The sequence below is a fragment of the Notolabrus celidotus genome, chromosome 3 (genome assembly GCF_009762535.1).
Source record: "Notolabrus celidotus isolate fNotCel1 chromosome 3, fNotCel1.pri, whole genome shotgun sequence".
Classification (NCBI taxonomy): domain Eukaryota; kingdom Metazoa; phylum Chordata; class Actinopteri; order Labriformes; family Labridae; genus Notolabrus; species Notolabrus celidotus.
Window position 1 is genome coordinate 21,062,735 of NC_048274.1, and position 12,456 is coordinate 21,075,190.

At 39.2% G+C, this 12,456-nt stretch overlaps 1 protein-coding gene across 2 annotated transcripts in view; it reads left to right on the forward strand.

Moving 5' to 3' along the window:
• Positions 1 to 707: 707 nt before the first annotated feature.
• si:dkey-234i14.2 (heterogeneous nuclear ribonucleoprotein C) overlaps positions 708 to 12,456 on the forward strand; it is a 58,983-nt gene continuing 47,234 nt past the window's right edge. Inside the window, exons 1-2 of one of the 2 annotated variants that reach the window (XM_034680987.1) lie at positions 708 to 998; positions 9,281 to 9,356. In XM_034680987.1, coding sequence (XP_034536878.1) covers positions 977 to 998; positions 9,281 to 9,356 — 98 coding nt within the window. In that variant the 5' untranslated portion in view covers positions 708 to 976. The remainder of the gene's footprint in view (positions 999 to 9,280; positions 9,357 to 12,456) is intronic. The other variant, XM_034680986.1, reaches the window with a different exon arrangement.

Below are 12,456 nucleotides of genomic sequence, written 5' to 3' on the forward strand. Positions count from 1 at the left end.
GATTCAGCAGATCACTGCAATAGGCCGAATCATGCGATGTATTTTTCTTACGTTGCAGTGCTGTGAGCTCTCAGGGCCACCGTAAAATCCAGCAGTGCTCGAGTCTCAGTCAAGTCAAGACCAACTAATTCTCCTCACATGAGATTTAAGGAAACATGGACATAAGGGAGAATACTGTCTTCCATGCTAAAACTGATAGGCATCTAAAGAACCACTGAAAATTACATAAATAAATGAAAGAGGAAAAAAAGATCAGTGGACCTCTAACAAGTTTTATTGCTTGTGTGTGTGTGAGTATTATTCCCATAATGCCTGTATTCTAGATAATAATCAATTGGTACATAAATGATCCTGTTAGAATATGTTAAATCCCCCCACTCCCCCAAATCCCTCCGACTGTGTCTATGTACCATTTAGCTGTTTTTTCCTTTTTAATGCAAAGTCTTTAAATCTGTACATTTTCAGAGAAAAGTGAAGCAAGTGCAAAGCTGTGTCTTTGGGTTCCTGCTCTTTAACGTGTGCAAAGTTTAGCGGTTAAGACAAACACACACACACACACACACACACACACACACACGCACACACACACACACACACTTGCACATGCTCCAGCAGTTTCCTCTCCGCCTGGCTGGAATTTGTAAGCCCTGAGCTCCTGTTGCTGAGGGGAAAGCAGCTGCACCCTCATCCAATCCTCCTGCCTGTGCTCCTGCTGATGGAACAGCCCGGTGCACCCCTCTCCACCCCTGCCAGAGGAAGACATTTGGTACATCCCGCCAGTGCTTCTCTAGCTGGTTTGTTACTGACTCAGTAGTATCATCAGCAGTCAGCCGAGCAGCAGCCTAAATTCACACACTATCTCATACACACACACAGCAAAGAGTGAGGACGCTAAAGGAGAGAGTTGCAAGAGAAAAGCAAAGAGATCCGGCTCCTCTCTCCTCTATTTATCTGCTGGTTGTGTTGTATCCCTGATATGACCCTGTTCAGCCCAAGATGTGAGTATACCAAGCTTCATTCCTCTGTCTGTGTGTGTGTGTGTGTGTGTGTGTGTGTGTGTGTGTGTGTGTGTGTGTGTGTGTGTGTGTGTGTGTGTATGTATGCATGTGTTAGAGGATGTTTGTATGCAGAGATGTGTTTCTAAAGGACAAGATTTTCCACCTTTCATTTTTGAGCTCTCTCCTTCCTTCTTCTGCCTTTCCCTGTACAACCGTTCTCTCCACAGAATCAGCCTTGGTTTGCTTCACTGCATATTATCCCAGGTCCTTTTCACTTTTGTATCCATTTATGTTTGTTGTGTATTTTCTTGATTTTCTGTACCAATGAACTAGTTCAGTCAGGGGATGGTTTGGTAAAGGTTCATTGGGATTTTTGAGGTTTGGATTTGAACATTGTGGTGCATAAAGATGCATGCAGGGAAACTTCAAGGCTTAGACAAAACCACACGGGTACATATGATCAAAGCTCAGCCTGTCTCTAACATTGGCAAGGTCAGCACCTGCTCTCCATGCTCACAGAGAAAAGCTTACATCAAACACATTGTTTTCTTTTACTTAACTGTGGAATTATTAGTGCATTTTTATGATGAACAAGTCTAAACAGGCACATTTACAAACATGCAACGAAACCTACTTACAACTTCCACACCAGTTTAGAAAACTCTACAAACCAAAACACTACATTTTTACTGGGGAAGAGATTAAGATAAATTAAATAGACTTTAACACACACATAACAGGTCCTCTCTGCATTCTATGCTTCATATAACTCAGTTCATGCACAGTCACTTTCTACTTTCTCTCCCCAACTGTAATGCCGCACATCTCTTTTCTCACTAATAACATATTCCTGTCAACCTTCCCTCTCTTGTTCCTCTGCTGAGCTTTTGATCTGTTGGGATTTTAACTCTTGTTTTATGTTGCCAGTAATGCTTATGATCACTCTGCACTTAGCTTCATGGTTGTTTTAAGTCTGACCTGAGGTCAGCTGCAGTACAGGATATGAAGAAAATGTAGCTTGACAGAGTGCAGAGCTGGTCAGTAAGAGACATGCACTATACACTTTGTATCCACATTCAAAAAACGACGTCCTCCTTATACTGTGGATTCCTGACTGCCTCATTAAAAAAAAAGGCAAGTGAGTTTAAAAGGTAGTACATGTATTATTTCTGAAGTAGAAAAGGTTTAAAACACTAAGCGTGACAACACAAGATACACATTACCTGGAAGTCCATGGTCTAAAACTTCGGACTTAACAGTAAGATTACAGAGAGTTGAACATTTGAATGAAGCAGATAGAAAAATCTAGATTATTTTTTTCAAAGCAATTAAAAGTATTAGATTGTTTCTCATTGTGCTTCATTGCAAATTGCATTTTATCTTCTTTAATTCCAGACTTAAGGGATCAAAAAGTTGTAGTTTTTAGTAGTGCCATTACTGGTATGCATTGAAGACGTATCGTGGAAGTTTTTTCTCCAAAGCAAAAAACAGAAGACAACAAAAGACAACAGGAGAGCGGTTTTCTTTTTTTTTTTTTTTGTAGTGGCACCAACCAGGCCCCAGAAGTGCTCCGGTATAGCTTTCTTGAGCCTGCCTGTTGTTACATTGTCCAAAACTTCACTGACACTTTAGGCTGTATGTCTCAGTAATAATTGAAACTGTGCAACTAATAGGAGACACAATGAAAAAACTTTGTGCAGCATGTTTTTCACCACAGTATAAGACTTATTCACCCATCTGCCAGAGTGGGATACATTTTTCCGTCCCAGTTGTCTGTGTAAATAATTGTTGCAAAGACGTTCAGTTGCTGTCGTTTTGTCATTTTGTCTTGTTGGGTGGGATGTTTACAAAAAAGCATGTGTCAACAGGATTACAGAACACTGTGTTGTCTCGGATTGAAATAAGCATGAAAATATGTGTCACTCATCAATCAGAGCATTTGTGTTCTGTCCTGAAATTATTTTTGATAATTATTGAAAAAAAAAATGAAATTGTAGTGATGAGTTGCAACCCATTGCATGAAAAATGACTGTAGGAGGACAGAAAATGATGAAGGCAGACAGAAAATGCAGCAATATTTTATTATCTGATCACGCCTACATGAGTGACTTCAAAGTTCTCAGATTAACACAATTTACAGGAGAAAATATTCTTGTGCACATTACTGTGTTTTGTTCTCAATGCAAATTATTTTGTTTTTTTTCCCAGAATTCAGAAGTGATGGCACGTGTGTTTGCGCTTGTGGTTGCACAGACGATGGGGCTGCTTGTCAAAAAAGGCTGTTTAAAAAGTCTCTGTTTCTACAGAGGCTAATAGTCTTTTGTGATGTTTCACTCTTGAGTTTTTTGATTGCACATGAATAATACATGTGCAGAGAAGTTAAACACAGCTTCATGCAGTGCGCCTTCCCTGTAGCTGGTACAGAATTGAAGTAAACCACAGCAGGATGGATTTAGAGTCTGGTGAAGCACTTCTGCTTTTTTTTTCTATCCAGTATCTAAAAAATGTTGGAATTTAGGAAATCTTGTCCACATAGTAACTGTCACTTTATTGACGAAGTAGTGTGATTAAGCAGCTCTCACTTTGGCTCATTATGACAGTCTGGCACTCAGCCTGATGTCCGTTGATACAAAATACAGTGACAGATTGTAGACTGTGGAAGAGGCTTAGCTTTATTACTGATTATGGCTGTTTGTGTTACCTTGATGCGTCCATCCGCTCTCTCTCTCTTTCTCTTTCTTTTTACAAATATGTTGTCTGCTTAATTTCTATTTGATTTCTCCTTCCCATTTTAGCTGAAGTATTCTAAACTTGTATCAGTTTCAACTGGCCTTTGTTAAGAATCATCCCATCAGTGTCACATGATGTTATTGTGAACTGCCGGGGGTGATTATATAAACATGCTAAAATGTTTGACGGGTACGATGAACAGTATCTGTCTTTAAGGTATTCAAACATGTGTGTCAACAAAGAAAATGTACCACTATTTCAGCAAATATTATTTCAGAAATGAGACACCAGTTCTTAACTACACCTCACATGTGGTGTGTTGTTGTCTTACTTTTGTTTGGCCTCGTTATTTGGTTTCCTATGATTGTACCTTCTGAGTATCCTTCTCAAGCTTTGTCTGACAAAGCACTCACTTAGCTCTGCTTTTAATGTGGACATTAAAAATAGAAATGTGATTTGATCTTTGCATGAATTCATCAAGAACAGATGTGATAATAATAATAATTGTTTCAAGTCTGGTCAGTTTCAACACAGACAAAGAGTCTTCACAGGAGAAGCTGCATATTTGTCAACATTTGATCAGTCATTAAATCTGCATTCAACAATATATTAGCAGAGTGTTTATCACTGATTTGTCTCTCATATCATGCATAGAAATGTGGAACAGTGTCATTTAAGTCTAAAGGAACAGATAGAGATACAGTATCTATAGAATGATCAAAATAACAACCGAAGCCTCCATTATTAATGCATTCATCATCTGCCACATTAAAAAGAATGACTTCAATATTTGTGTTATCCTCTGAGTTTATAGCCAGGCAGAGAGGGAGGGAGCCTATGTGAGGCCCACACATAATACATCCATCATAATCCTGCCACCACTTTAATTAAAATAATCTACACTTTGCTGAACTGATAAAAAACTTGAACGTTTTGAGTTTGCAGCAAAAGAACAAAGCTGTTAATTTCACAAAAGATGTTCAACCCGAACCTCAGACAGCAAATGACCATCACAAAATGCATCACATAAAAGATGTAATCCAAAGATTTAACTTAAACACAAGAATTGTATGTTTGTGTAGGTGTGTGTGGGTGTCAGAGTTTATAGCAGATGATGGCGTATATGATTCTGTTTACCAAATAGCAGTCTGATTGCCTCCTGAGGTTTAGTTCCCGCAGAGCAAGGCAACTGTGCTCAGCGGCTTCCTTCCCTTCCTGTGTAATGGCTTCCTCTATAGTCAATCATACAGTCATCACGCTGCTCGGCAAACACATCATAAAAACTCTGTTGTGTTTCTGCCTGCCACAAAATCACTTCTGCCAGAATCTGTGCACATGAGGAACTGTCTGTTGTATTTTTAGAGATTCGTTTCTGAAACATATCACACTCTTCTATTGTTGTCATTTTTTTTTCATCTTTCTGTTGGAATACACTGTCAGATGAAACTAATACACTGGTGTATTACAAAAAAAAAGTATATCCAGTATAGGGATAAGCAATGAGAGGGAGTTAACAGTTTCATATGTTAACTTATAGGATCACAATCAGGCATTTACTTCCTTAGAGTGCATTATTTCGGCACTGGTTTGTCTGAGTGGTTAAAACGCACACAGCATGTACAGTGCTCTTCACAGAGGTAGCTGGTTCAACTCCTGGCTTTGACCCTTTGCTGCATGCCCACCCTTATTCTCTCTCCCTACATTACTATCTGTCTCTTTTAAGCTGTCTGTCACTAGGCAAAGGCAAAAAATGCCCAAAAGATAGTTTAATAAAAGAAATCCATTACAAACTTTATGGAGTAGTTTAGTTTCATGTTCATAGTTTCTTAAAATAAAAAAATGAAATCCTCCTTGGGACCTTATCTTAAAGGCCTATTTTTTTTTTATCTGTATCTAAGACGTGATCACACAAATCTAAGTCCCCTTAAAGCTGCTGTTGGTAGTCACAGAGTAAACATCTGTTCAGAGAGAGGGACTTCGAATGTCAACACTATCCCTCCCAACCAGATTTCCTCTTAGCCCCCCAACACAGATCGGCGTGTGCAGTCATGATAGTGCCGAACTCATAACCAATCAGAGGATGTAGTAGGGGCCGCCCCTTAACCAATCAGGACAGAGGATTGGAGATTAGCTCTGATTGGTCCATCATAACGGCAACGAGGGGAATAATAACATTGCTTGATACAAAGGCATTGGAAAACCGGGAGATTTCGCAATAGTCTCAAATTACTCCACTTACCGATGAGTACCGATGGTCATTATGACCTTTTATCCAAACCCAGCAGAAAAAAAGCAATGTTTTTTACACCATTCCTACCAACAGCAGCTTCAACACTGCTCTGTTAATACTTTTTTGACATGCTTGAGACTTATCCCAAGTTGTAGTATTTAGTATTATGTTCCTTTGTTTGATATGTTTAAAGCTACTCTAAGGTATTCTATTTCATATAGATTTTGGCGCCCCCTGTGGATGAAGTGTCTTGTCTCTTTGTTGTTTTTGTCCTGAGTGTGAATGAATGAAATGGAAGTTAACACTGTTGGTCCCCGACTACAGCATCCTCTGCCACCAGTGTATGAATGTGGCGTGAATGGGCTAATTTGAAAAGTAGTGTTAAAGCACATTGAGTGGTCACAAAGAATAGAGAAGCATAACAAGAAATAAGTACATGTCCATTTACTGTAATTATTAAATATTAACTCATAAAAACAAATTGTAAATTGACGTATTTGATTTAAGGAGGACCCGTCCTTTTCGTGACTAATTCTTAGACAAACATTTTTTGAAGACCAGATCTTGTTTTTATAAAGAAATCTATTTAAATTACAATAATGATAAAACAAACACATTGTATGTATCATGAATTAGAATTTCTCATCTTAATAGCATTCATTTAAAATACCCTGAGGTCTATTGGATGGATGGCGGGTCTAGTAATGGGCTTACCTCCAACTCATTTTTCAAAAACATACTTACACGCATTTTAAGATGATTGTTTTGGGCTCAACCATCCTAAAAACATAACACTTGTGTAAGGTCTCATTTGCACTGTTCTGTTTTCTCAAAACAAGCATGACAACTCTGTCTCAGTTGTTGGTTCACTTGTTCCAGTTTAGAGTAGCATAGCGGTGAGTGACTGCTGGCCTCAGTCCTCACGGGTACACTTGCTTTACAGATCAGTGGTGCCGTCTGTTGTAACAAATATTGACAGCTTCACCTAGAATATAAGACGGTTCAACTTCTGTCAAATGTATTTATAGAGGGAATAGTCTTTTATATATATATATATATATATATATATATATATATATATATATATATATATATATATATATATACATGCCTGGCTCCTACCCTGTCACAGCACTAACAGGCATTAAGAATAACCATAAAAAAATGGTAAATTGTGTCTTGATTGTCCTGTTTGATTTTGTTGCTCATATAGAGACATCATTTTGAATTTGAGTCTGTCTCATAAGCCAGTAACTCCCCGCAGCAGCTTTAAAGCATGCCTCATACTCTGTCGTATATTCCTCTAACTACACTCTTACAGTTATCTGTCTGTGCATACATGCATGGCTCAGACATGTAATAGTTTAAGTGCCAGCAGCAGGAGCCAGTTTCTCACCTGCAGAGACTCTGTTGGCTGCAGAGAAGCCATCCAGCAGATCCCTGTTTGACTCTAAACTGTCAGAAAATTATCTCTGCTGCGGGAGGTAGAGGCACATACACGTGTCTAAATTTCTCTTCACACATTCGGAGCCATACTTAATTAATTGTAGCTTCCAGCCATTTGACAGTCACGCTGTGCGAGTGTATGTGCAGCTGGCCCAGTCACACTCCATTCACCACCCATCTGTCCATGTCAGACTGGCCTCCTCTCCCCTCTCCCTATTTTTACTCCTTTGCTTTTTCCCCAACTTTACACTCACCTTTGGTAAATCACTGATGAGCTGTTGGCATTGTCCGTAATCAAGATGACTCACAGTTAATTTGCCAATTCAAGCGGATGTATAGAGGTGTTAGCAGGAGAGAGATGCTGTTTGGCTTTTAAGACAAGTCTAAAGCTGCATCAGTCTTTGGATGTATGCTTGCAGATGGGAGACAACAATGGAGGAGAACAGCTGGGTGGGAATGGCAGAGGCAATCAGCACAGAGTGGTAGAAGATATGCAAGAAAAACAGCCAATATCAGTCCTTGCTGACTCTTTACATGTCAAATGATGGCAGCAACCAGACCAATGAAAATTACACTTATAATAATAAAAAGTAAGCTTGGGTGTAGTTTGATTAATCTGTCCAAACAAAGTATGGGGTTGGAATAATATGTTCACCATGTAAACTAATCCCCCTCCACTGGTGACATGAGCGCTGAATTCTGCCTACAATGATCCAAATCTGGCTCTTTGAACATTTAGTGAAGATGTAGAAACTTTGCAAGCTTGTTAGGAGTCTTGAGGAGTGTCAGCTGAATGAATAAAAGGTTGAATGGGATATGATGAGGATTACAACAACAATCTACAAAGTAAGTGGGTATTAGCTCTAGTTGACTTTTATAATTTCACTCATTGTTTGACTTTGAGTCCATTCATTCGTTACATCAGATTGTAAGCAGAAATCAGGGGAGCCAGACCAAATTAAACAAAACGTTCATTCAACATTACATTTATTCATTGTTAAAGTGTTTGGATGTCTAATTTCAGAGGTCATCGGGTATTTTCAAAACTTTGTTCCAGCCTCTTTTCGCTGGTTGTTGTTCTCAGTCAGACTATCAACTTGAGAGGCAAGAATGGAGATGATGCTGTGAAACAAGATCCAAGTAGGATTATTAGCTACATTTGTTTGCTGATATCTGTTTTTGGAGACTAAAGCTCCTGTAAGGAACTTTCAGTGTGCGTTGATTGTGGCGCCCCCTGTGGACAAAGTGGTACCTCTTATGTCTTCACTGAAATTGTCCTCTATATTTGTAGTTGGTATTTTCTGATGCAAAATCTACCCTGTAACAAAGGCTGTTTCTGCAATGATCTATTGATCATTTCATCGGACACCCACCAAGCAGTGGTTAAGCATTAACAAATTACTGTCTTGAAATTATCATGATATCACTGATGGTCTTGTTTGCTTTTGTAGGTCATAAAGATGCATCAGTATCAATTTTCTGTACGTCTCATTAGCAGCTAAGAAACCCTCACAAGAGCTTTAATTTCAGTTAAATTATTATTAGATAATTGCTGAGATGCAGGATCACATTACAGCAGATTACGTTCTGCCTCTTGTGCTCTCCACAGTGACTGCTTCCCAGCATACAGCTAAACCAGCTGCTAAAACACGTTTATCTGTAAAAATAATAAATAGATTTTATTACAGGTTAAAAAAAAATAGGGAATCTAAATATGTGGTCCATTGGTGCGTCCATTTTTCTAATGTTGCCCTTTAAACAAAAATATACAAACCTGATCCATCATTTTTTTTCTTTGTTTCGTGCCGCTGCTGTATTGCTTCATGATTCTCTTTGCTGTTCTAGTGCAAAGCTAATTGGTTGCTCTTCCATGCAGACATGAGCATGAGTGGAGAGTTGAAGTCCAGCCGCTCCAGGGCAGCGAGTAAGAGGGCCAGCAACACCACTTATGGGTGAGTATGAACCCCCCTCCCCCAACACACACACACACACACACACACACACACACACACACACACACACACACACACACACACACACACACACACACACACACACACACAAACACACACACTTACACAAACATGCAGAAACAGACATAGACATACTCCCACCCCCACACACTCTGAGATAATCATGTGCTCCATTATTTTCTGCAGCCCTTCATCTGTAACTCAATAGCTGAACCTCAGAGTTGCAATCAATGCAGCATTATTGGTTATTAGCTTCATAGCATCAGTGGATGTTAGCTGATATTGATTTTCCACAAGAGGTGCTGTCTCCATCAGTCAATGTTTTAATCTTTCTGTTGATGTATTGCACACGTATGATTGGAGCTGATTACTGTTTACTGCTAGAGGTTCAATACAGTGCTGTGGAGCTACACTAACATTAATTGTGTGCTTAGATAGCTGGTAAATGGTGTGTGTGGGGGGTGTTGGGGGTGTGTGGTTGACAGTGTGTGGGCTTGTTTAAATTAATTCATGCCTTCATTACTCTTACTTCCAAGACTTGGCTTTAACAACACCCCTTACTCCTGCAGCTCTGTGGGCTTGAGCCCATCTAATGAGCATAAACCACTGAAAGAACTGTGTGTGTGTGTGTGTGTGTGTGTGTGTGTGTGTGTGTGTGTGTGTGTGTGTGTGTGTGTGTGTGTGTGTGTGTGTGTGTGTGTGTGTGTGTGTGTGTATGTGTGTATGTGTATGTGTGTATGTGTGTGTGTGTGTGTGTGTGCAGAAAGGAAATGAGTGGTTTCTTATATCTCAGCTCTTGCCCCAATGACTGTGTCTGTGTATCTTCTTTATATGTCCCCTGGAGCCCCATGTGTTGTCCTTCATACATCAGTGAACACTGGACAAAAATAAGTAAACATTTTCAAAAGTATCATTAAATCCAGATAGAGAGGAAAATTTGCAAAAAAAAAAAAAAGTGACTTCAATGAATACAGCAGTGATATTTTTTTCTGCTGACAGTGGAGATAGTGAAAGAAAAATTGCCCACATTAATGCAACTGGGGTAAGCATAATAAATTATAATGAAATACTTTCAGGGACATCCACCCCTTGGACACAAAATGGTAAATAGGTTAGGAACACAAACTGGGATAGGAATTGAAAATGAACAGATGTAATAATATTAATGCCAACTTGTTTGACATAATTAATGAGCTAAACTCATCATTGTTCTATCTCCTGCTTAACAAGGACTCTACATATGTTTCCTGCTCCAGGATAAATGCAGTTTTTCATCCCTGGCAGCTACATGTCCTGTCCATCTGTTATTTTCATCAAATCATTCATTCCTATGTGAAGGTATAAATATCAGTGTGTCCTTCAAAACAGTAAATCCAGCACACTGCATGCTCCCTCCACCGCTCCCTCTGACCGTTTCTGCCAAAACGTTAAACCCCCACATGTTATTTATTTTCCCATTCCACCATGTAGTTATTCAGAAGCGTGCAGCCATGCATTAATGAGGTTAGTCACACTAAACACACACCCACTCCCACACACACACACACACACACACACACACACACACACACACACACACACACACACACACACACACACACACACGCACACACAATGATGAACCACAAATGGAACACACCTGAGGTATCAGTCTTTATATAGCCTGGGCCAGCATGATTTTTCACAGAGATGACATGGACTTAAAGCAGAACAATTTGGCTCCCTGTGGCCATTTCAGGTTTAGGAACACATTCAGTGACTAAACTAAGCTGAAAACCTGTCCAGCCTGTCGACTTTCAGAAAGGAACTGTGATCTACCACCAAGCTCTGAGAGGCTGCATTTAAGCTTGGTGGTATTTTAAGAACAGTGCATCCGTCAGCATGCTAATATTCACAAAGTAAAGATGCTGACGTGCTGATTTGAAGCAGTTGTATTGTGAACTATAATAATTATCTCAGCCTCACAACCTTAGATTTCAGAAGTAGCGCCGTTGATTCTCTACAAGAAGTGGGCATATCAAACATAACGCCACCCTTAGGCCTGTCCTTTTTAAGAGCTGTGATTCTTGCATTTTGGATGTTGCTGTCATGGTGTTTTTGGAACCAGAGGTGGGAATACATTTTCAGCTGTGATAGAGACTTGTAAATCAAAGGTAGCACTGGTCAAAAACATGACCTACCGAAGAAAACGTGTAACTAGCTAAGACCATTAACTCATTCTGAGATATTTATTGTAATTGGGTTGGAAATCACTAATTAATTAGGTGACTCATGATACAATGTGATGAGATGCTTGTGATGCGATAATGTGATGTGATATGATGCAATACAATGCAATGCAATGGGATACAATGCAATTTGCTACGATACATAATGCATGGACCACAATACCAATAATCATGACACAACAGTACTGGGATACACAATATATTGCAATCCAAACCTAACCCATATAATGATACATCATGCAACATCCTATTCTTCCATACAGTCTTTTGATTAGCACTAAACATATCTGGGGCTGTTTGAAATGTCATTCTATTGCACAAATTTTGCCCCAAACCAAACATTTTAGATATTAAAATGTTGTCCTTGGTGAGGTAAATAGATGACATTATAATAATCCTGTTGAGAAAATGAATTTTTGTACAAAATATGAAAGTATGTTCAATATGTTTTGAGAAATTTCAAGAAATGACAACTGTAGTGGCCATTTGTCATAAAAAACTCAAAGAATAATTAAAGTATAAACTCAAACTGTAACTAAACTTAATCAAAGGGTCATTGATGCACCGTGGGGATGTGATGTACACAGGCAAAAGAAGTCTAATGTCCATGCAAAATTTCAGCGGTTTTCAATGGTTTATTTCTGATGGCAAGCAAGCAAACAAAAAGGAACAAAGAAATTCACAGCTCTTGCTGCCTCTCTTGCGCTGGTAAAAAACCATAGGCCCACCCAGGTGCATGCCGACTTTCTGCCACCTACCTACCTAAATAACCTCCGGTGCCCACAGTTCCTAATTACCAAAGTAACAAAAACAAACAAAAGAAATACTAAATGTACAAAAAATCTAAATAT